General features: G+C 46.4%; 2 protein-coding genes across 4 annotated transcripts in view; one reads left to right on the top strand and one right to left on the bottom strand.

Annotated features, from left to right (window-relative positions):
- The window catches only part of PTPRU (protein tyrosine phosphatase receptor type U), an 86,171-nt gene that overhangs the window by 10,093 nt on the left and 55,042 nt on the right, over positions 1-21,036 (top strand). For all 3 annotated transcript variants that reach the window (XM_049774626.1, XM_049774625.1, XM_049774624.1), the window contains exons 2-7: positions 5,789-5,920; positions 9,302-9,573; positions 10,244-10,325; positions 10,420-10,535; positions 11,003-11,177; positions 11,679-11,972. In XM_049774626.1, the coding sequence (XP_049630583.1) occupies positions 5,789-5,920; positions 9,302-9,573; positions 10,244-10,325; positions 10,420-10,535; positions 11,003-11,177; positions 11,679-11,972 (1,071 nt within the window). The remainder of the gene's footprint in view (positions 1-5,788; positions 5,921-9,301; positions 9,574-10,243; positions 10,326-10,419; positions 10,536-11,002; positions 11,178-11,678; positions 11,973-21,036) is intronic.
- LOC126011003 (zinc finger protein 106-like) overlaps positions 18,911-21,036 on the bottom strand; it is a 356,336-nt gene continuing 354,210 nt past the window's right edge. Inside the window, 1 exon segment of the mRNA XM_049774633.1 lies at positions 18,911-18,933. The gene's annotated coding sequence lies outside the window, so the exon portion shown is untranslated.

Below are 21,036 nucleotides of genomic sequence, written 5' to 3'. Positions count from 1 at the left end.
GGTGGCACCCAGGAACTACGTCCTGAGTAGTTCATAGGGGAGCATGGGGAGCCAGGGATGATAAGCATCCTCAGCGTCATTGAGACACCCTCATCCCATTGAACTGTCCTCTGGTCATGAAGTCATAAACCTTGAATATGGTTGGCATTGGTTAGTGCCAGACTGATTGGAACAGGAGTCAAAAAATACTTCTATACACAGGACTTGAAGATGGGAGTCCAAAGGCTAAGAATTGTCACTGCCCTCAGCAAAAGAGGATGGATCAGTGGGCACTGAGACAGCTGTCATTGGGGTGGAGAGCACAGGACAGAGCTAGGGGGAAGGAGGTAGGGAAGGGTTGGTTCTAGGGCTGCACTATGCTGCTTTGGGGTTGTTATTTGGGTTCCCGGGTGCCACACTTGGGCTGCTCTTGAGGTTGGGTATGAGTTACTTGAATCTGCTACCTTCTAGGAGAAATTATGTTTCCTGGGGGCCATGCTTGGGAACGGGATGTTCTCTTGACAGACCAAAAGGAACAAGACTCTTCTTGCAGACAGACTCTGTTTACCTCAAGACTTGGGAAAACAGTGGTGGCAGCTGGGGCTGCAGTTGGAACGGACCAACAATCCCTGCCTGCTGGGAGGGAGGCCTGACTCACATGTGCACGCCACACACATACACAGGCCCCTTGCACACATATGCCTCCCAGAGCAGCATCCCTGAATATGCCCTTTTCCCTCTGCACATGAACATGAGCTCACACGTCTCTGACCTCAGAGCAGCCTGCCCCAGAGAGCGATGTCTCACCCCTCCCCCACCATGCCACCCTCAGACCTCTCCCCCAGCTCTGCCCTCCATTTACTCTTGCTCACAGGCATGTTCTCACAAATGGAATCAATTCTGGAGAGGCAACAGCTTTACAGGCTGCCTAGGCCTCCATTGTCATTTCACAACACAGGAAGCAGTGGCTCAGAGATGGACAGTCACCTGCCCAGGGTCACCTACACAGCAGGAGGCTCAGCAGGATTTAGATCTAAGCCTCTAGCCTGGTAGGTGAAAACTCAGAGGGCTCTGAACACCTCTGGTGTAAGCAAGTGTGTGCACCCCCTCTTCATGGGAACTCACACAGTGGATGTGGCGGGTGGAGACCCTCACACTAGGGAGACCACCCCTTTCCCCCCAATTACTCTTGCTCCTCCTGCCCTTTGCTTGGCCCTTCACATCACCTCATCCAGAGCCAGCGGATGTGGATAAACCATCCTCCTGCCTTCCCAAATTGTGGTTGACGGTTGCCTGAGCAACCGCCTTCCAGATTGGGGAGATTAGCTGAGGAATGTAGCTGGGCTGGTTTGTGCTGAGGCTGGGGAGCTTATGGGGGTCCCAGGTTGTTTTAGGGTTGTTTTAACTCATCCACTCAGGTAAGCCCAGGCAGAGAAGAATACCCTGTTTTCTCCTTGTTCCTGCCCACACTGAGACGGTTTCTCCACAACTTTAGGTGTGCCTGCGTGTGTGGTGTGGTGGTGGTGGTGGTGGTGGTGGTGGTGGTGGTGGTGGTGGGGTGTATGTGTGTGTGTGTGTGTGTGTGTGTGTGTGATCTTTCTGGGCACCATTAAAGACTGGGCTTGGGCCAGTTGCTGACTTCTGACTCAGAACCCTGGCAGGTCTGTCCCACCAGGCTCTGCTAGCTGAGTACCCTCAAAACTACTTCTCCTAAGATTTATAGGGTGAAGTTCCACTTCATTACTGAACCCAGATGCTGTGCACCCCAATTCAACACAACCTGACTCTCACCCTAGCAATAGAGGCCTCAGGGCCTGTCTCCCTCTTTCCAGACCCCCACTCCCATACTATGTATATCACACCTTTCCCTCTCCTCGTTCCCTTTAAGTATCTGTCTCATTCACTCATATTCCTCAGGCTGAGTGCCAGCCAGCACATGCTGGAGCATCAGTGGATACAAGCCATGTGTGTGGCCTTGAGGGAGCAGGTGTGGCTGATAGATCATTCAATGCCTCTCTCCTGACCAGAGATAGGTGAGACAGAAGGCTCAGTCCCAACATCTGGAACTGCAGATGTGGCTGGGGGCAAAACACCTCATCTCTCTGTGAAATTGGGGTCATGACCCCAGGACCTACCTTCTGTTACTGTTGAGGCTCCCATGTGTAGGAGGCATTGGGGAGGGGGGGTATGGTCATACCTAGGTTTGTGTCAATGGAAGTGAGAGGAATATCTGCGGCCACATTTGCATGAAACCAAAAATCTGATTTGCTTTCACCAATTGGCAGTCTCTGCCAGGAAGTGATTTGCCAGAGGAATGGGGCCTTGCCTTGACTTTGGGGCTTCTGTGCCATCCTGGGGGAGGATAGGGTTTCCCCAGAACCCAGAATGGATGGGTCCCCATATAGGGGCAACTGAGCAATAGGAAGCAGTAGGAGTGGAGTTGGGAACCTGACCCTTCATTGTTCCCGAGTCTGTGGCTGAAGTGGGGCCTGTCTCAGGGGCACAGGGATGGGGAGGGCCAGGGCCAGGGAGAAGGAGTATGTCCAGAGGGGTCCCTCTGAATGGGCGAGGTTATTCTGGCTGGGTTCACTGACTGGGGACTGCAGGCCAGGGTTCACTTAGCCTGGTGGTCATACTAGTTGAAGCCAAATGCTCTGGTGTCATATGGATGCTGTGGGGGCCATTCTTTTTATTTTTTATTTTTATTTTTTATTATTTTTTGGTTTTTGAGACACACCCGGCAGTGCTCAGGGGTCACTCCTGGCTGTCGGCTCAGAAATAGCTCCTGGCAGGCACGGGGGACCATATGGGACACCGGGATTCGAACCAACCACATTAGGTCCTGGATCGGCTGCTTGCAAGGCAAATACCGCTGTGCTATCTCCCCGGGCCCTCTTTTTATTTATTTATTTTTAATAATATCTTTATTTAAGCACCACAATTACAAACATGTTTATAGTTGGGTTTCAGTCATAAAGAACATCCCCCTTCACCAGTGCAACATTCCCATCATGGGGGCCATTCTGACCAGCGACAGTCTACAGAGCCACTGGCTGAGATCCATCGGTTTGGGGGCCACTGATCCTGTTCACTCATTTGGAACCAGTCAAAATAAAAGTTACTCAGGCTGAGGTTCACAGATTGGGGGTCTCAGACTATCTGTGTCAGTCCATGGTGAAATCCGGGTGGGTCATAAGCATGGCTCAGGATGGCAGAAGAAAGTTAAGAGGCTAAGTACTGCTAAGCTCTTCCCAGGGCTGGACACCTGGGGCAGTGTTCCTGCTTAGTTGCTAAGGATCAGGGAGGACCTGAGACTTGGCCAGCAATCTGGATCCTAGACTTCCCTTTCTGAAGAGGGAGGCCTTAGTTAAAGACATTGGAAGCAGACTCAGCTGAGGTTGAATGAAGTTCACTGTCTGGTTCTCCTGGAGGCCCTCCCTTAACTAGCCATGTCCTCTCAGTGCTGTGGGTAACTTTATGGTGGAGGGCTGAGGTTTCCCAGCATAGTTGTGGGTGGATCCCTCTCCTAAAGGCCACAGGGCATGATGATGACCTGGGCCACAGGGAGCTGGTCTCATCTCATCAGTCATCACTCTGATAGGTTCAGAGGAAGGAGCATCTGTGTGTCTGGCAGAGCTGGGTGTGTCTCCTTATGCTCTTCCATATGAACTGCAGAACAAGTACAGTGAAGCTCCTGCTTCAGGGGCCTCCAGATCCTTCCAGAAGTAGATGGTGGCTGTGTACTTAAATGCCCTTTCCTGGGCTTGGTCCATGTCTTTCTCTTTCTTTCTTTCTTTCTTTCTTTCTTTCTTTCTTTCTTTCTTTCTTTCTTTCTTTCTTTCTTTCTTTCTTTCTTTCTTTCTTTCTTTCTTTCTTTCTTTCTTTCTTTCTTTCTTTCTTTCTTTCTTTCTTTCTTTCTTTCTTTCTCTCTCTCTCTCTCTCTTTCTTTCTTTCTTTCTTTCTTTCTTTCTTTCTTTCTTTCTTTCTTTCTTTCTTTCTTTCTCTCTCTCTCCCCCTTCCTTCCTTCCTTCCTTCCTTCCTTCCTTCCTTCCTTCCTTCCTTCTTCCTTTCCTTTCTTTCTTTCTTTCTTTCTTTCTTTCTTTCTTTCTTTCTTTCTTTCTTTCTTTCTTTCTTTCTTTCTTTCTTTCTTTCTTTCTTTCTTTCTTTCTTTCTTTCTTTCTTTCTTTCTTTCTTTCTTCCTTTCTTCCTTCCTCCCTCCCTCCCTCCCTCCCTCCCTCCCTCCCTCCCTCCCTCCCTCCCTCCCTCCCTCCCTTCTTTCTTTCTTTCTTTCTTTCTTTCTTTCTTTCTTTCTTTCTTTCTTTCTTTCTTTCTTTCTTTCTTTCTTTCTTTCTTTCTTTCTTTCTTTCTTTCTTTCTCTCTTTCTTCCTTTCTTCCTCCCTCCCTCCCTCCTTCCCTCCTCCCTCCCTCCCTCTCTCCCTCCTTCCTTCCTTCCTTCCTTCCTTCCTTCCTTCCTTCCTTCCTTCCTTCCTTCCTTCCTTCCTTCCTTCCTTCCTTCCTTCCTTCCTTCCTTCCTTCCTTCCTTCCTTCCTTTCCTTTCTCTCTTTCTTCCTTTTTTATTTTTTGAGCCACTCTCATGACACTCAGGGGTTACTACTGGCTATGTGCTCAGAAATGGCTTGGGGGACCATATGGAAGGTAGAGCGTGCAAGGCAAACCCCGTACTGCCTGCACCACCACTCTGGCTCCCATGCTTTTCTTTCTATCTCCTCATTTTCTCACTATTTTTCTTCTTTCCTTTTCTTCTTTTTCTTATTTTAATTGTACTTGTGGTTGATTCATTTTCAGGGTGTATTCCTGTTTTTTTTTCCCTCAGGAATTATTCCTGGGGATGTTAGGGGGACTGAATGGGATGCTGGGGATTGGACCTGGCTCAACAAGGCATAAACTGCTCTACCCATTGTACTATAATTCTGGGTCTTCTTCCTTCTTCTTCTTGAGACTGGGGAGTAGTGAAAACTTTGCTGGTGAGAAATGTAGGCTTTGATGTACCGTAGCTCACTTAGGTGGTCCATGTGATGCGCTGGTGTTTCCTGAGTGTGCTTTTGGGTTATGCATTGTGTTGAGTAGATTCCCACACCAAATCCTCCTTGTCTGTGCAGATGGGGAGTGACATTCAGAAAGGAGACACAAGTTGCTCAGAAAAGAGGAAGGTCAAAAGGCTGAAAATTGCAGAGACAAGATTTTACCCTCAGTCTGTCTGATACTGTTTTCCCACTCAATTATCTATCACCTCATACTGTGGGCAAGTCCCTCCATCCCTCAGAGTCTCAATCACCTCATCCGTTCATTGGGGAGAAGGACCAGCAGTTGGCTATATCCAGAACCTGTGCCTGCTTCCTTACCAAGTACTTAAGTGTTTTGCTAGTTTCAGGTACTCTGGGCCAGTGATTTTTAACTGCTTGCCCATGGACCAGTGCCATTTACTGAGGTAGAGACTGAAAACTCTTTGTACCAAGACAGGGGGGCAGGTAACTGAATGCTCACCAGCTCTGTGAGCTCAAGGAAGTCTCTCAGCCCCCTTAGATCTCAGTTTCCTCTTATGCCAAATTAGAGTGGCTTTAACCCTAATCTCATATGTTACTCTAATGATCCACAGCAGTAATAACCACTTTGTGTTGTGGGTCTTTGCTTGGCATTGGGGGCCTAAAGGAGAACCCAGAAGTATGAGATTAAAAGGGGAAACTTCTGTATAGGTGGGGGAGCAGGGTCGGTGGGGAGAGACTGGTTACCTGGAGGGTAGGGTAGCCAACAACTTTATGCTAGGACTAACCAGATCTTGCCCTCGCAGCTGGCTGCACCTTTGAAGAGGTGAGCGATCCAGTGGTACCGTGTGAGTACAGCCAGGCCCAGTACGACGACTTCCAGTGGGAGCAAGTGCGGATCCACCCCGGGAGCCGGGCTCCTGCAGACCTGCCCCATGGTGAGCTGATTCCATCACAAGTACTCTGTACACCCTGTGTGCTCCTCTATGGGGGAGTTCTACCGCTGCTGTGTGACCTGAGGGGGACTCCTGAACCTTGCAGGGCCTCTTATGCTTTTGCCTGAGTCATGATGTACATTCTGTTGAGAATATGGACACTGTCCAACTGCTAGTGTCCAGTGTTTTATCTGCAGCTCCAAGTGATCAAAGGCCCTCGAGTGTGACTTACATTCACTTATCATGATTCCTCTTGCAGCTTGATTCAAGAATCCACCTACCCTAGCCCCTTCCTCACATGCCTAGTAACTCTCTTTTTTTTCAAAGGCCCTTGAGTCCTGGTCTCCAGAAGCCTAGGGGAGGCTGAAGAAGCAGTAAAAGTGGGGAATTCAAGTGGCTAAATTATTCTTCCTCCTCCTCTGCCTCCTGGAAGTCCAGTTTCCCCAACATCTAACTTGCCTGACCTCTATTTCAGGATGGGACACTTCTGGAATTAGGAGTACTAGACTGGAATCAAGAGACTATGTGGATTCTTGCAAAGGCTTTCTACTCTTGGATTCTAAAGCACTAGTTTCAGAATCATTAAATGGGTTCAGGAAAATGTGTCTTCTTCTCTTCCTTTGTCAATTCATTTTACTTTGCACTAAACTCCTTCCCCCCCCCCTTTGGAACAGTGCACACTTTGCAGGGTTTACTCTGGTTTTGCACTCAGGGGTCACTCTTTGCACTGCTCATGGGACCGTAAGTGGTGCTGGGAATAGAATTTGGGTCTTACCCACTGTACTATCTCATTGGCTCTGAGTTCCCCCCCCCCCTTTTTTTTTGTTTGTTTTTTTTTTTGGGTCACACCCAGCAGTGCTCAGGGGTTACTACTGGTTCTGCACTCAGAAATCGCTCCTGGCAGGCTTGGGGGATCATATAGGATGCCAGGATTTGACGCACTGTCCTTCTGCATGCAAGCCAAACACCCTACCTCCATGCTATCTCTCTGGCTTTGAGTTCCCATTTTTTATACTGTCAAATGGGGAGAACAACAATGTGGTGTTCTGCTCAACACAGGATCAAACATAAGGGGTTCAATGAGTGTTTAGATGTTGTAGGGTATATTTGAGAGGACCCTGGCACTATCCCTTCTCACCTTTATTGGTTATAGGGTCAATTGGAAGCTGAGACAAGGATCAGGCACATGGAGCCCATGTATCAACCTGAATACTAAAACAAGCTTTTTGTTGTATGAGAAACAAAAAGATTTGTGGAGGGCCCCCAGAATTGAACCCATGGGGTCCTCTCTCCTTTGTGTAGTTGAACTGTTGGGCCAGTACCATTATGGCTTAGATCAATGGGGCTGAGAGTTTCTGTAGTCAAGAGTGGAGGGAGGGGCAGAGAATTCTCAGTTCTGGGCAGGATATCAAGCCCACATCCTGAACCTGGCCTACGCACACAGTCCCTAACCTTCACCTCACTCTTTGGTTCTGCTTGCAATGTGCTTTCCCTGAAGCATCCTCCCCTTCTAGCAGGCTCTCAGCTCTGTTTGATTTTCTGAATCTCACAATGATCTGTTGAGGGACCATAGGCAGGAAGGAGCAGTGACAGCTCCAGATCCCCAGGCCCAGCCTCAGCCTTGCACACAGTTATTGCTCCAGGTATGAGGGGACTGATGGAATTCTTCTCTTTAATTGGCTTTGTGTGTGTGTGTGTGTGTGTGTGAGGGGGGTGCTGAGGTTGAACTCAGGGCCTTGCCTCACACCTGCAAAGCATGTATGTTGCTGGTGAGTTGGCCCTTAAATTTATCTCACTGTCTGGGTTACCCTGTTTGGTATATGCTTCACATTCACACAAGCAGAGACAAGCCCAGTGAGAAGGAGAGAGAGAAATTTTGCATTTAGAGCCCTTGGACTTGTTCCAGGTCACAGTGGTTAGTGAAATGGGTGTCCTCCCATCCCAGGTGCTGGGAGTAGAGGGAAGGGAGCTGGGATGAGATGAAGGAGGAAGACTTAGCCAGAGAAGGAGCAGCAGAGGTCAGGAAGAGCCAGAGGGGAGAGGGACACAATAGAGAGAGAGAGCAGGAGAAGGGTGGCAGAGGGAAAAAAACCTGAAAGGCAAAGGGAGCAGAAGGAAGCAGAACAAAGTATCAAGATTGAAAACGGTAGAAAGACCAGCATAGGTGCTTTTAGGGAGAGGGAGGAAGCTGAATGAGGTGCAGAACCTCTTTGGGGCTGTGGTGTGCCCCTCCTGGTGGGGACAGGGACTTGGAGTGTGCTTGCTAGCACCAGGACAGGTCCAGGACCTGCTTTTGTGGGTTTTTGGCTCATAGAGATGAATGAGAGAGACAGAGCTCCCTAAGCTCTCCCCCAACCCTCCCAGAGCAGAAACCTCAGCGTTGTGGTTTGGGATGTGAATGAGCTTGTGTTGGCTGGCAGCCAAGCCCAGAAGGAGGGGTTATTGCTGAGGCATAATTCTCCAGTCAGTTCCTAGTAGTCCAGCACCTTCGTCCCAACATACACACACACACACACACACACACACACACACACACACACACACACACACACACACACACGCATGTATGCACAAAGCTAGCCCTTCTCTCCTGTCACACAGACACACACCCTGCTTCTCTGTTTCTCTCAGGAAGGGGCAGGACTGTCTTTCTCTATTTCTCCAGGTTGGAAACCAAGATAATTATATCCCAGGAATTTAGACTGGAGGATGGGGTTGGGGTAATTTGAGCCCTTTCTCCAATGTCTCTTCTACCTATTTTTTCAGCTTTGGTTCAGAGCCTGTGTCCAGGACATTGAAGGGTGGGTTTCACAAGAGGAGTCTCTGAGGGCTTGTGATGTGTCGATTTGTGACTCCTGCCAGGGCTGACTGACTGGTCCTTGAACCCAAGGGACCAAGGAACCACCTGGGAAAGTTATAATTGGCAGGATTGTGATCTGAATGCAGATAGTGAGGAGGACAAATAGATAAAATTATTTTGTTTGTTTTGTAACCATACCTTTTGATGGTCATCAGTTACTCCTGGCTCTGCACTCAGGAATTACTCCTGGTGGAACTTTGTGGAGGGAGACCATATAGGATGCTAGGGATCAAACCTGGTTGGCCTTGTACAAGCACCCTACCCGCTGTACTGTTGCTCCAGCCCCCAAACTTCTAACAGATCTGTCAGATCTGTGCGAATTTTGGCTGTTCCTATTCTGGGAATTGGGAGCAGGGAAGAGAAGGGCCTTGCCAGGGAGCTAAAGCGGGGACTTGAGTTGTGAATCTCTAGCTCTCAGGGGCTCCAAACACCTGGGATCTTTAGTTTCTGCTCCTGTTTCTTGCCCACCTAACCCTGGATCTTCCCCCAGACTTCCTCAGTACTGAGCTCTTCCTTCTTTCCAGGCTCCTACTTGATGGTCAATGCCTCCCAGCATGCCGCAGGGCAGCGGGCCCACATCATCTTCCAGAGCCTGAGTGAGAACGACACCCACTGTGTACAGTTCAGCTACTTCCTGTACAGCCGGGATGGGCACAGTCCAGGCACTCTGGGCATCTACGTGCGTGTGAATGGAGGTCCCTTGGGCAGTCCTGTCTGGAATATGACTGGATCCCATGGTCGCCAGTGGCACCAAGCTGAGCTGGCTGTCAGTACCTTCTGGCCTAATGAATATCAGGTACGCTGGGTTCTTGTGTGGTCAGCCTGTTTTTGGGGTGGAGGTAGAGGGTCTTAGGCTGAGGTCAAAGTAAGTGAGCTAAGGTTGGAATCAGTGTTTGGCAGCAGAACTCTATCTGTCTTCATGGTATGAGGATAGTTTTGGGGTATTCAGTTATGATCAGTGTGGGTTCTGTCTCAGGGGTCACAAAGATGCTCTGGCTGGGGTCCGGGGAATTGGGATAGTGTTGATTTGGAGACTGTCTAGAAAAATAACTTATTTTTTGGGCCACACCCAGTGATGCTCAGGGATTAACTACTGGCTCTGCACTTAGGAATTACTCCTGGTGGTGCTCAAGGGACCACATGGGATGTTGAGGATCAAATCCAGGTTGCTGAATGCAAGGCAAAATGTCCTACCTGTTATATTTCTGGCTCTTATGTATATATGTTTGTGTATATATTTGAGGGTACTGTTCAGGACTGGGATGGAACCTCTGGCCTTGAGGAAGTTGGCTCTGGGTGCTGATATCCCAAGTAGTACTTAGTAGGGATTGGGAGATCACATACTGGGCAATAGGTGGTTTCTGCTGGTTGGAAAAAGCTAAAAGGATCTCTGGCAGGGCTGGAAGATACAGCACTCCAGGTAGGGCTGGAAGATACAGTTCCATTTCCTTTCCTTGCCTCCCTAGGTGCTGTTTGAGGCCCTCATCTCCCCAGACCGAAGGGGCTACATGGGTCTTGATGACATCCTCCTCCTCAGCTATCCCTGCTGTGAGTGCCAACCACTTAGCCCAAGGGAGAGGGGTATGGTGCCCCGCAGGCACATCCCATCCTGCTTGTTGTTCACAAGTCCTCTTTTCCACAGCCAAAGCCCCCCACTTCTCTCGCCTGGGTGATGTGGAGGTGAATGCAGGCCAGAATGCCTCCTTTCAGTGCATGGCTGCAGGCAGGGCAGCAGAGGCAGAACACTTCCTCCTGCAGGTAAGGGGCCTCTGGGCAAAGATCAGGTAAGGGGCCTGGGTACTGGGCACAAGTACCTTTGTGGGGTCCTATGTCTTTTTATTCTTCTTCAATACCCACACTCCCAACCTCAGCTCTCTCGAGTGTGTCTGCTTTGCTCTGTTGGGTGTCCCCTTACCCAGGACAGAGTGTGGCTATCCCGCACTCTCCATTAAAGGCACAGCAACCAGGGGCCAGGCTATTTATCACCCCCCTCCCTGTGTCAGACCTGGTTAGAGCCCTTGCACCCCATATGACCTGCCAGGAGTGACCCCTGAACACAGCACCAAGGGTAAGCCCTGAGCACTGCTGGGTGTGGCCTCAAAATAAAAACCAAAACCAAACAATAATAATAACACAACCCCCCCCCAAAAAAAAAAAAAAAACTAGAGTGAGATTGGAACCCTCCCTTCCTGGGCTCCTGGATCCTGTCATCCCTCTCCTTGCAGCGGCAGAGTGGGACACTGGTGCCTGCGGCCAGTGTGCGGCACATTAGCCACCGGCGCTTCCTGGCTACTTTCCCGCTGGCTGCAGTGGAACGCATGGAGCAGGACCTGTACCGCTGCGTGTCACAGGCCCCACGTGGCGCGGGCGTCTCCAATTTCGCTGAGCTCATCGTCAAGGGTCAGCAGGGAGATGATCGAGGAGGGGGGCCTGGGGGTGGGGCCTGGCATATCTGTACGAGTGAAGTCTGACCTAAAGGTGGGACTGGAGTTTGGATCAATGGAATTTTATTGGAGGGAGGGTGTTTTAAGGTGGTACCAGAATCTTGTTCTACCAGAATCGCAGGACTGGGACAGAATCTCTGTCCTCGAGGAAGTCTGGCTGTGAAGCAGTTGACATGAGTTAGCTGGCATGTAGGCTTGCAATCACTCCTAGAAGGCCAGGATTTAGCGATCTGGAGGGGAATGATAAAGGAACCAGACCAAGGAGTGAGATGGGGTGACTCAGTGCCCCTCAGCCTGGGGATTTTGCTGGTGCAAAAGTGGTGGTCTGATTGAGTATTGGCTGGCTGCAAGAGCCTTGAAAGACTGTACTTTTGGGGATTTGATCTGGTGGAATGTGGAATGAAGTTGAAATCCCAAGGACGTATGCTAGCTCCACCTGTTCCCCTTCTCCTTACAGAGCCCCCCACTCCCATTGCGCCCCCACAGTTGCTACGTGCTGGTCCCACCTACCTCATCATCCAGCTGAACACTAACTCCATCATTGGCGATGGGCCCATCGTGCGCAAGGAGATTGAGTACCGCATGTCCCGTGGCCCCTGGGCCGAAGTGCATGCGGTCAACTTGCAGACTTATAAGCTGTGGCACCTCGACCCGGACACCGAGTATGAGATCAGTGTGCTGCTCACACGGCCAGGTGATGGTGGCACGGGCCGTCCAGGGCCACCCCTCATCAGCCGCACCAAGTGTGCAGGTGGGTATTCTCTGGCCCTACTTCCGACTCTGGGCATTTTGGGATGCTACAGGGTAGCTGAGGAACAAAGGGTAATGTATGACCTAAATTTGTGCTGCTAAGACTTTCTAAAATTCAGCTTTCCCTCAATCTCTGTTTTGTAAAGTGATGATCATGATAGCAAGTACGTTCTGCCTACACATCTACAGATGTTTGTATAGATGTACAATTACTGACTTAGACCAACAAAACTGTGATCTAGTTACTTGTCAGACTTACATTACACATGATGTGATCACTCAGAGATGGCTGAGTGACTGGTTCAAGGTCACACACAGCCAGTAAGTAGCAGAGTCCTTGGCTAACTGGCACCAGAATCTGAGTTCTGGAGAACTATTTTATCTAAGTGCTAAACAAACAACTAAGCACCATAAAATTAAGAGTATGTTATTAAATTCTAACTTAATTATTTTGTCTGGGCCTTTCAACCTGAGGTAGCTGTATCAAAAGTGATAGTGAAAAAAACCACAATTTTGTTTCAGAGGCCACAGCTATTGGTGCTCAAGGACTACTACCAGTTTGGGGGTAAAAATGGAGTGTGATGGTACAGTGCCAGAGATCAGACTTACCTGGACCTTCCACCTACTATAGCCTTTTTAAATTTGTTTTTGTTTTTGGGCTACACTAGGCGATGCTCAGGGGTGATTCCTGGCTCTGTACTCAAGAAATTACTCCTGGAAGGGTCGGGTGAACCACATGAGATGCTGGGTATTGAACCCAGTTTGTCGTGTACATGGCAAATGCCCTACCCTCTGTGCTATCACTCCAGCCCTGGTTCTAGCGTTTTGAGCAATTTCCATGGTTTAGGACATTGTCTTAACTGTGATTTTAGTGCTTTGTTTATTTTCTTTTTCAATACTTGGCATGGAATCCAGAACCTTGTGCATTTAATTTTGGTGAAGCCCAATTTTTTAAATATTTTTTTAGTTATTAGTACTTCATTTTTGGGGTGCCTAAGTCTCACCCAAAGTGGTACTCTGAGCTTCCCTGCTTTGCACTCAGAGATCACTCCTGGTGAGAATCAGGGAAATTTATGGAGATTGAATCCAGGTTTGCCATGTGCAAAGCAAGAATCCTATCAACTGTACTATTGCTAGTCCCAATTATTTGTACTTTTTGATGTCATATCTGAGAAATCTTTAGAAATCAATACCTAACCCAATAATGAAGACTACAATTTTTGCTCTTAATTTAAGGCTCTTGATTCATTTTGAGTTAATTTTGTGTATGGAGTGAGGTAAGGGTTCAATTTCACTCTTTTGCATATGCATATCCAGTTGTTCCTGCAACATTTGTTGGAATGGCTTTTCTTTTCCTATTGTTTTTGATGTTGTTTAGCATATCAATGGAGATTGATTTAATTGAGTTGTTACATACAGCCAGTAGTTTATTCCTTTTACTGGTGAGTGGTATATATCCGATGGTGTGATTATATCATGGTTAAACCTATGGAAGAACATCTGGACTGGGTCTGGTTGTTGGGTTTTACAACTAAAGTGGCTATGAACATCTGTGTACAGGTTTTTACATAAATGCAAATTTTATTTTTTTCTGAAATAAATCCCAAGGGTACATTTGATGAGTTTTGGATGGTAATTACATAAGTTTTATCAAAAACTGCCAGGGTGTCTATATTGTTTTAAGCTCTTTCCAGAAAGGTGTGAGTGATCCAGTTTTCTGCACCATTACCAGCATTTGGTGTTGGTATTTGTTGCTGTTGTTGTTGAATTGTCTTTGTCATTTTGAGAATGGTGTGGTAGTAGTTCATCCTGGTCTTCACTGGTATTTATTTATTTATTTATTTATTTTTGGTTTTGAGCCACATTGTCAGTACCTAAGGGCTACTTCTAGTTTTGTTTTTGAGGGTCATTCCTGATGGTGATCTTGGGTCCAAATGCTATTGGACTAAACCAAGAGCTTCTTTTTATTCCCTCTTTTTTTCTTTCAGTAAAAACATTTTATTTGGAAATTCTGAGGAAGAGAATAAGAAAGAGAAAAAGCAATAATGTGGTCAAGAGAGAGTACAGGCTTCTTCAAATGTGGAGAGACTCCCAGTATATAACCCAGCTTGAAAGTAGGAAAGTAAGAGGGGAGATGCAGGTCACTTGTACCCAGGCACTGTGGACCCAGGCAACATAAGTGTGTGAACCCAGAACTTCTTCATGCAAAGGATGCACTCTTTTTTTTTTTTTTTTTGGTTTTTGGGCCACACCCGGCGGTGCTCAGGGGTTACTCCTGACTGTCTGCTCAGAAATAGCTCCTGGCAGGCACGGGGGACCATATGGGACACCGGGATTCGAACTAACCACCTTTGGTCCTGGATCGGCTGCTTGCAAGGCAAACACTGCTGTGCTATCTCTCCAGGCCCAAAGGATGCACTCTTGTCCATAGAGCTATCCTCAGCTTACTTTGTTTTTCCTTAATACATGGTGGTACCGAATATCTTTCCTGTTCTATTTGCCATCTGTATATTCTCTTTGTTGAATTGTTTATATCTTTGCCTATTTTCTAATGGGATTATTTATTCTTTACTGTTGAATTTTGAAATTTGAGAGTTCTTTACTTAATCTGGGAATAACCATACATATCAAACAAGAGATTAAAGGGGAGCAGAGAGAGCACAGCGGTAGGGCATTTGCCTTGCATACAGCAGATACAGGACAGACAGTGGTTCGAATCCCAGCATCCCATATGGTCCCCCGTGCCTTCCAGGAGCGATTTCTGAGGTCAGAGCTGGAGTAACCCTGAGTGCTGCCGGGTATGACCCAAAAACCAAAACCAAACCAAACCAAACAACAACAACAACAAAAAATGCAACCCCCTCCACAAAAAAAGACATTAAAAAAAAGATAGTTTTAAATATTTCTTCTTCCAGGCTTTAGCTCTTCCTTGATCCATCTTGCTCACAGAATTCCTTGACTGTCCCCAGATACAAAATGTTTTTTCTTTTTTTTTTTTTTTTCTTGAAGGTTACAACCAGTAGTGTTCAGGGTTATTCCTGGCTCTGTATTCAGGAATTACTCCTGGTAGTGTTCAGGAGACCATTTGGGATGCTAAGGATTGAACATGGGTTATGTGCATTATCACTCCAACCCATTTTTTCTTCTAAAAAGAATTATAATTTTATATTCAATATTTACATTTATAATGCAACTTGAGTTAAATTTTTTTGGATAAGATATAATAACTTTTTGGGGCTGGAACAATAGCACAATGGTAGGGCATTTGCTTTGCATGCTGCCAACACAGAATGGACCCTGGTTCGTATTTCAAGATCCCATCTGGTCCCCCAAGCCTGCCAGGAGCTACTTCTGAGTACAGAACCAGGAGTAACCCCTGAGTGCCGCCGGGTGTGCCCCAAAAGCCAAAAAAAAAGATATAATAACTTTTTTGTTATACTTTCTTATTCCTTAAAAAAAAAACTGACCTGCGATTATAAAAAAAATACAGTTTAGTGCCATATTTGCATGGTGGATCAGAATCTCTGCTCTAGTGCAAATTCCTTTCTGGCTAAGATATCTCACATTCCAGTAAGTTGCTTGACCTCTTTGAGTTTTTTAGTTTCCTCGATTTGTGAAACTGGATCTTTGCCATATAAAAGTGTGAAAAGTCAATAGGTCATATGGAGTGAGTGCCTATCACGTATGAGGTTCTGTTGTAGTTGTGAGGGCACATGTCTGTGAGCAAGATAAAGCAAGGCCACTGGTGTGTGAGTTCCTCAAAACACACAGTTCTGGCAGGAAACTGTTTACCTAGTGAAAGAGGTAGCTGGCCGCCAGATTTGAAAGTGCATTGAAGAGTAAAGGTGGGGGAGGGAGATGGTATGCAAGGGGCAGGGGGATTATTATTTTAAAAAGGCTCCAGGGTCCTTTCATTGAGAAGGTGTCATTTGAGCAGAAAGCTGACAGAAGTGAGAACTGTGCAAAACAGGAATCTGGAGGAATTATGGGAAGGGGGGCATTCCTGGCAGAACATACAGCAGAACCAAAGGTCTGGAGGCTGAGCAATTGCAGGAGACCTAGTGGATAAAGAGGTGTCCTGCTGGGGAAGGGGGATGCAGTTATTTTTTGGGGGTCACTGCTGAATTTGAAAAACAGGAGGGTCAGCACTTCCTTTGTTCAAAAGGATTGCTCTGACCCTTTTGTGAAGACCCTTTTGTGGGTAAAGAGGAGCTCAGGCCACGACTATCAGGCCAAAAAGGTTGGGGATTGGGGGCTGGACGGAGGTGATGGAAGAGGGAGAAAGGTCTAGATGCTGGGCTTATTGTTAAGGTACACCTAACTGCGTTTGCTGATGGATTGTTTCTGCAGTGAGAGAGGGAAATAGAAGTCAAGGATGGCTCCAAGGTGTTTCGCTTGAGCAGTTGGAAGGATGGAGTTGTCATTTACTGCGAAGGAGCTGATTGCAGGAGGAGCAGCCGTGATGAGTGTCGTAGATCAGGAGTTGTGTGTTGGAAATGTTGACTTTGAGATGCCCATTAGACGTTCAGGTGGAGAGATCCATCAGGCAGATGGATTTACGAGTGTCGAGTTCAGGGAAGAGGTTCAGGCTGTGGATATAAATTTGAAAGATGTCAGTATAGACATGGTGTAGGATGGTATTTAAAGCTACGAGACTGGATGAGATCTTTTATGCTGATGGTTCCCAACCGGGGATGATTTTGTTTCCCAGAAGATATTTGCTGTGTCTGGAGACATATTGGTTGTCACAAGTGAGGATGGGGTGATAATGGCCTCAAAGGCCTGGAGGAAGCCAGGAGAGCTGCTGAAGATCTTATGGTGCACAAATAACCTCACAACAAAGAGTGAATGTCAGGAGCACCCAGATTGAGATCCCTTGATTCAATCCTTATATTTTAAGGAATTAATGGAGACAAAAAAAAGAGAAGAGCTGTGAGAACTGACCTTAGGGGGTCCTCCAGCATTTTGGATTAACTACAAGCAATTGCATGTAACTGCATTAATATGTAGAAGCTACAATTTGTGTTAATTAGACCGCATTCTAATGTGAGCCACTGGTGGTATGTGCCAGCATCAATGTGTTAAATGCATCATAGTTACTGTGCCCATCACACAGCAAGCACTCTGTAATTATGGCACAATGGACTTTTCACAACTAGTTTTGGTCAGGCACTTAGAAAAAAATCAGAGTTAAAGGGTCTCTGTTCTGTTCCCTTTGGTACACAGAGAGGGGAGCTGAAACCCAGAGAAGTTCACTTGCCTATGATCCTACAGGGAATCAAGAATCCAGTTGTCATGGTGACAGCTACTTGTTATTCCCATTGCATGGATGGGTAAATGGAGATTTGAGGTTTTAATATTGGCCTATCTCTATCCAGCATGTCCACAGTAGAGTCAGAATCTACACTTGAGTGTCCTGATGTCCTGATATCTAGCACTGAGTACAACAGCAATAACAGTAACGGTAGTAGCAATAGCAGCTGTCATCAGAGGCAGAGTGCTTATTTTGTGCCAGGCTCTGCTAAGCACTCTATACAGGCTTGGGCAGGATGGAAGCTTGGGCCAGGACCAGACAGACGGGACCCACACAACTCATCCTGCCTCTCTTAATTACATGCTTCTCTTTGTCGACATCACCACCCCCTCCTTGATTAGCGCCTTGGCCAGTAGTTGTTTTGCTGTTGGCCAGCTGTGTTGTCATCTCTTCTATACCCATGGCACTCCCCTTCCACAATATTATTTACTGTAAAAACAATAATATAATGTCAGTAAAAGGCATTAAAAATCATTCTAAATCTCACTATCCTAGTTCAACAGCTGTTTTGGTTTTTCTGTCTTCTTCAAATCTCTGCCCATATGCCTTCAGTACACATTTTCACTCTTGTCATTGGGCTGTATAAAGCATTCTGTACTCTGCTTCTTTTGCTTGGTGCAGTTCCATGTGCTATGCTGTTTATAATTATGTTTACTGGCTGTAGAAGTTCACTGAGTGTCTCCATATTGCTGGCTGTTTATTTCCAGATTCCTATTATTATAAATAATATACATGGAGAAATTTAGAACTAATTGTAACTAACTGTATTTTGTCCCCTGCAATTTCTTTAGGATAAATGGTAGGAATGACTATATATATCTATATCTTTGGTGTATATTGCTTTCAAAAATGGTGCTAATTTTTGGGGCCAAAGGGTACAGTGGGTTGAGTACTTACTTTGTACATGACTGACCCAGGCTCAATCCCAAGAACTCCATATGGTCACTGAGCCCCACAAGGAGTGATCCCTGAGTGCAAAGCCAGGGGTAAGCCCTGAGACCTACTGGATGACCAAAAAATCAAAAATTTTCCTCCCTCCCTCCCTCCCTCCCTCCCTCCCTCCCTCCCTCCCTCCCACCCTCTCTTCCTCCCTCCCTCTCTTCCTCCCTCCCTCCCTCCCTTCCTTCCTTCCTTCCTTCCTTCCTTCCTTCCTTCCTTCCTTCCTTCCTTCCTTCCTTCCTTCCTTCCTTCCTTCCTTCCTTCCTTCCTTCCTTCCTTTTTTCCTTCCTTTCTTCTTTCCTTCCTTGGATCCCTGGTTCTATTCCTGCCTTGGGAACCATATGAAGTCCTGGAGATTCAAACTGGGGTTGGATGCATACAATTACTGATTTAAATTGCTACTAGTATTATATATTTGTGTACATATTTTTAATTATTCACTACAGGGTGGGAAGTAGTTAATTATCACATCTCATATAGCTGCATTATAATGTTCATTTTTAAGTGAAGAAATTGGTATTCAAAGGAGTTAAATAAATTGCTTATGGTCCTTTGAGAGATGGAGCTTGGATTTGAATTTTGGAACACTGACCCTGATCCATTTCTTGGAACTTGGAAGGAGTTGAATGTTTCAGGGATATTACATCCATATTGCATCTATTTTGGCAAATTTAACATATCCTTTTTTTTTTTTTTTTTTGAATTTTGGGTCACACCCGGCAGTGCTCAGGGGTTACTCCTGGCTCTATGCTCAGAAATCGCTCCTGGCAGGCTTGGGAGACCATATGGGATGCTGGGATTCGAACCACTGACCTTCTGCATGCAAGGCAAACACCTTACCTCCATGCTATCTCTCCATTCCAGTCTCCTTGTTTTAAGGTTAATTCTGATCTGTTATCTCTGACTTACCCTAAACCCTATGAAATTTAGAAGAGTGGTGGGATCATGAGGTTTCCAAGTTATATTTTATCAGTATGCATTGCCGTTTGCCTGAGCACCAGATGGTTTTTGGAAACATGGAGAATCTTACGAATTCACACCCCTCAATCAATATAACAATCTGAATCAACAGACTGTTTGAGAATGGGATCTGCCCAGATTAAATTGGGTGTGTGTGTTGGGGGGAGGGAGAAAACAGAGCAAAGTGCACTAGTTTTCTTTACAAACACCCCTCAATCTAGCAGGTAAATAGGTGCTGTTATAAAATAAGGTACCCAAGAATGACATTGGAAGTTTTATGTTCCAAGTCAGAGGCTGTCATTTGTGTCCTGAAAAGTGTTTTTTAAACATCTTGAACAGGTGCCAGTATTTTCAGATCTGGAGATCTCACATAAAATCTGAATGCCTGGCTTTTCTTAAAAAATGGGAGACTGGGGCTAGAGCAATAGTACAGCAGTAGAGTATTTACCTTGTATGCAGCAGACCTGGGAGTGACCTGAATTTGATCCCCTGCATTCCATATGGTCCCCTGAGCCTGTCAGGAGCAATTTATGAGCACAGAGCCAGGAGTAACACCTGAGCATCGCTGGCTATTGCCCAAATACCCCGACTCCCAAAATAGATGGGAGACTATAGCAACCCTGAGCCTGTGATCTCATGTGGTGGTAGCACCAGCAGCTACCCTTATGGATGAGAACTTCCTGTCCTATTTGCTATATCCTCACCCAACTGGCACCAATAGTTTACATGGAACTTTCCAGGCCTTTTTTTTCTAGAAGCATTAGCGAAATCTCTGTAGACTGAGAATGAAGAGAAAACCCAAGTGGGAAATAGGTTTGCAGCTAGTAGCTCACAGGAGGAGGGAGCAGAGAGAGTCAGTCTTCAGTGGCCAGCCAAATAGAAATTAGGTCGGTCTCCATTGTGGGGAGAAGGGGACTAAGGCTGAACCAAGTCAAGGTGAGGGCCCAACTCCTAGCAGTTGATATATCTCTTTGGTGGCCCCACATGTGACTGGAAACATTTTGCATGCCTGTGGCTTAGGGAAGGAGGAAAAGACGTGCTGGGCTGCACTTGGGGCTAGCATCTAAACCTGTGCTCCCATGCACGTCTGAGTCCAACCAGCCCAGCTGAGAGTTCCTCTTGCAGCTCCTTGTAAACTGCGTCTTGAGCAAATGAATCATGGGTATATAAAACAACAGCAGGTTCTTACTTAAGAGGCCAAACAGCAGTACTTTCTTCATCTGTTTATTAAAAGGTGTGTTCTGAGATCCTCTGACTGGGATGGTTTGCAGCTGCTCATAGAACCTGAGGGTAATGAACTGTATCTTGCAGAGTCAGAGTGCAAGAGAGAAAGGATCATTAATAATCTTGGCTCCTTCCCTCATTTTACAGATGAGGGAATTGAGGCCCAGAGATTTGTTTAAGATCCCACTGCTGGTAGGATCACACAATTTGTGTCCTGGTTTTGCTTCTGAAGCCTCTGTTCCTTTAGAAAATGAACTAATGGAAGAAAAGGGAGGAAAGGACTTAAGGAGGAAAGGTGTTAGAATGAAGGAGAGAGACAGACAGATAAATAGAAAGAGAAAGATACAGATAAACTGAGACAGAAATAAAAATAGAAAGAGAAAGATATAGACAGAGAAAACAAACTTTGCCCTTGCATGCAGCTGTCCCCTGTTTGATCCCTGGCATTGTATATGGTCTGCTATGCAGTACCAGGAGTGATCTCTTATCACAGAGCCAGGAGAAAACCCTGAGTACTTTTGGGTATGACTCCCATACAGAAAGGGAAAAATAAAAGAAGGTGGGGTTAATTTTTTGGCCTCACAGAATCCTTAAGAAATTATAAAATACAGTGACATGTTTCTTTTTC

Source organism: Suncus etruscus, chromosome 6 (assembly GCF_024139225.1).
Source record: "Suncus etruscus isolate mSunEtr1 chromosome 6, mSunEtr1.pri.cur, whole genome shotgun sequence".
In the NCBI taxonomy this organism is placed as follows: Eukaryota; Metazoa; Chordata; class Mammalia; order Eulipotyphla; family Soricidae; genus Suncus; species Suncus etruscus.
The sequence above is the reverse complement of the archived record's forward strand: the minus strand, read 5'-3'. Positions and strand labels throughout refer to the sequence as shown.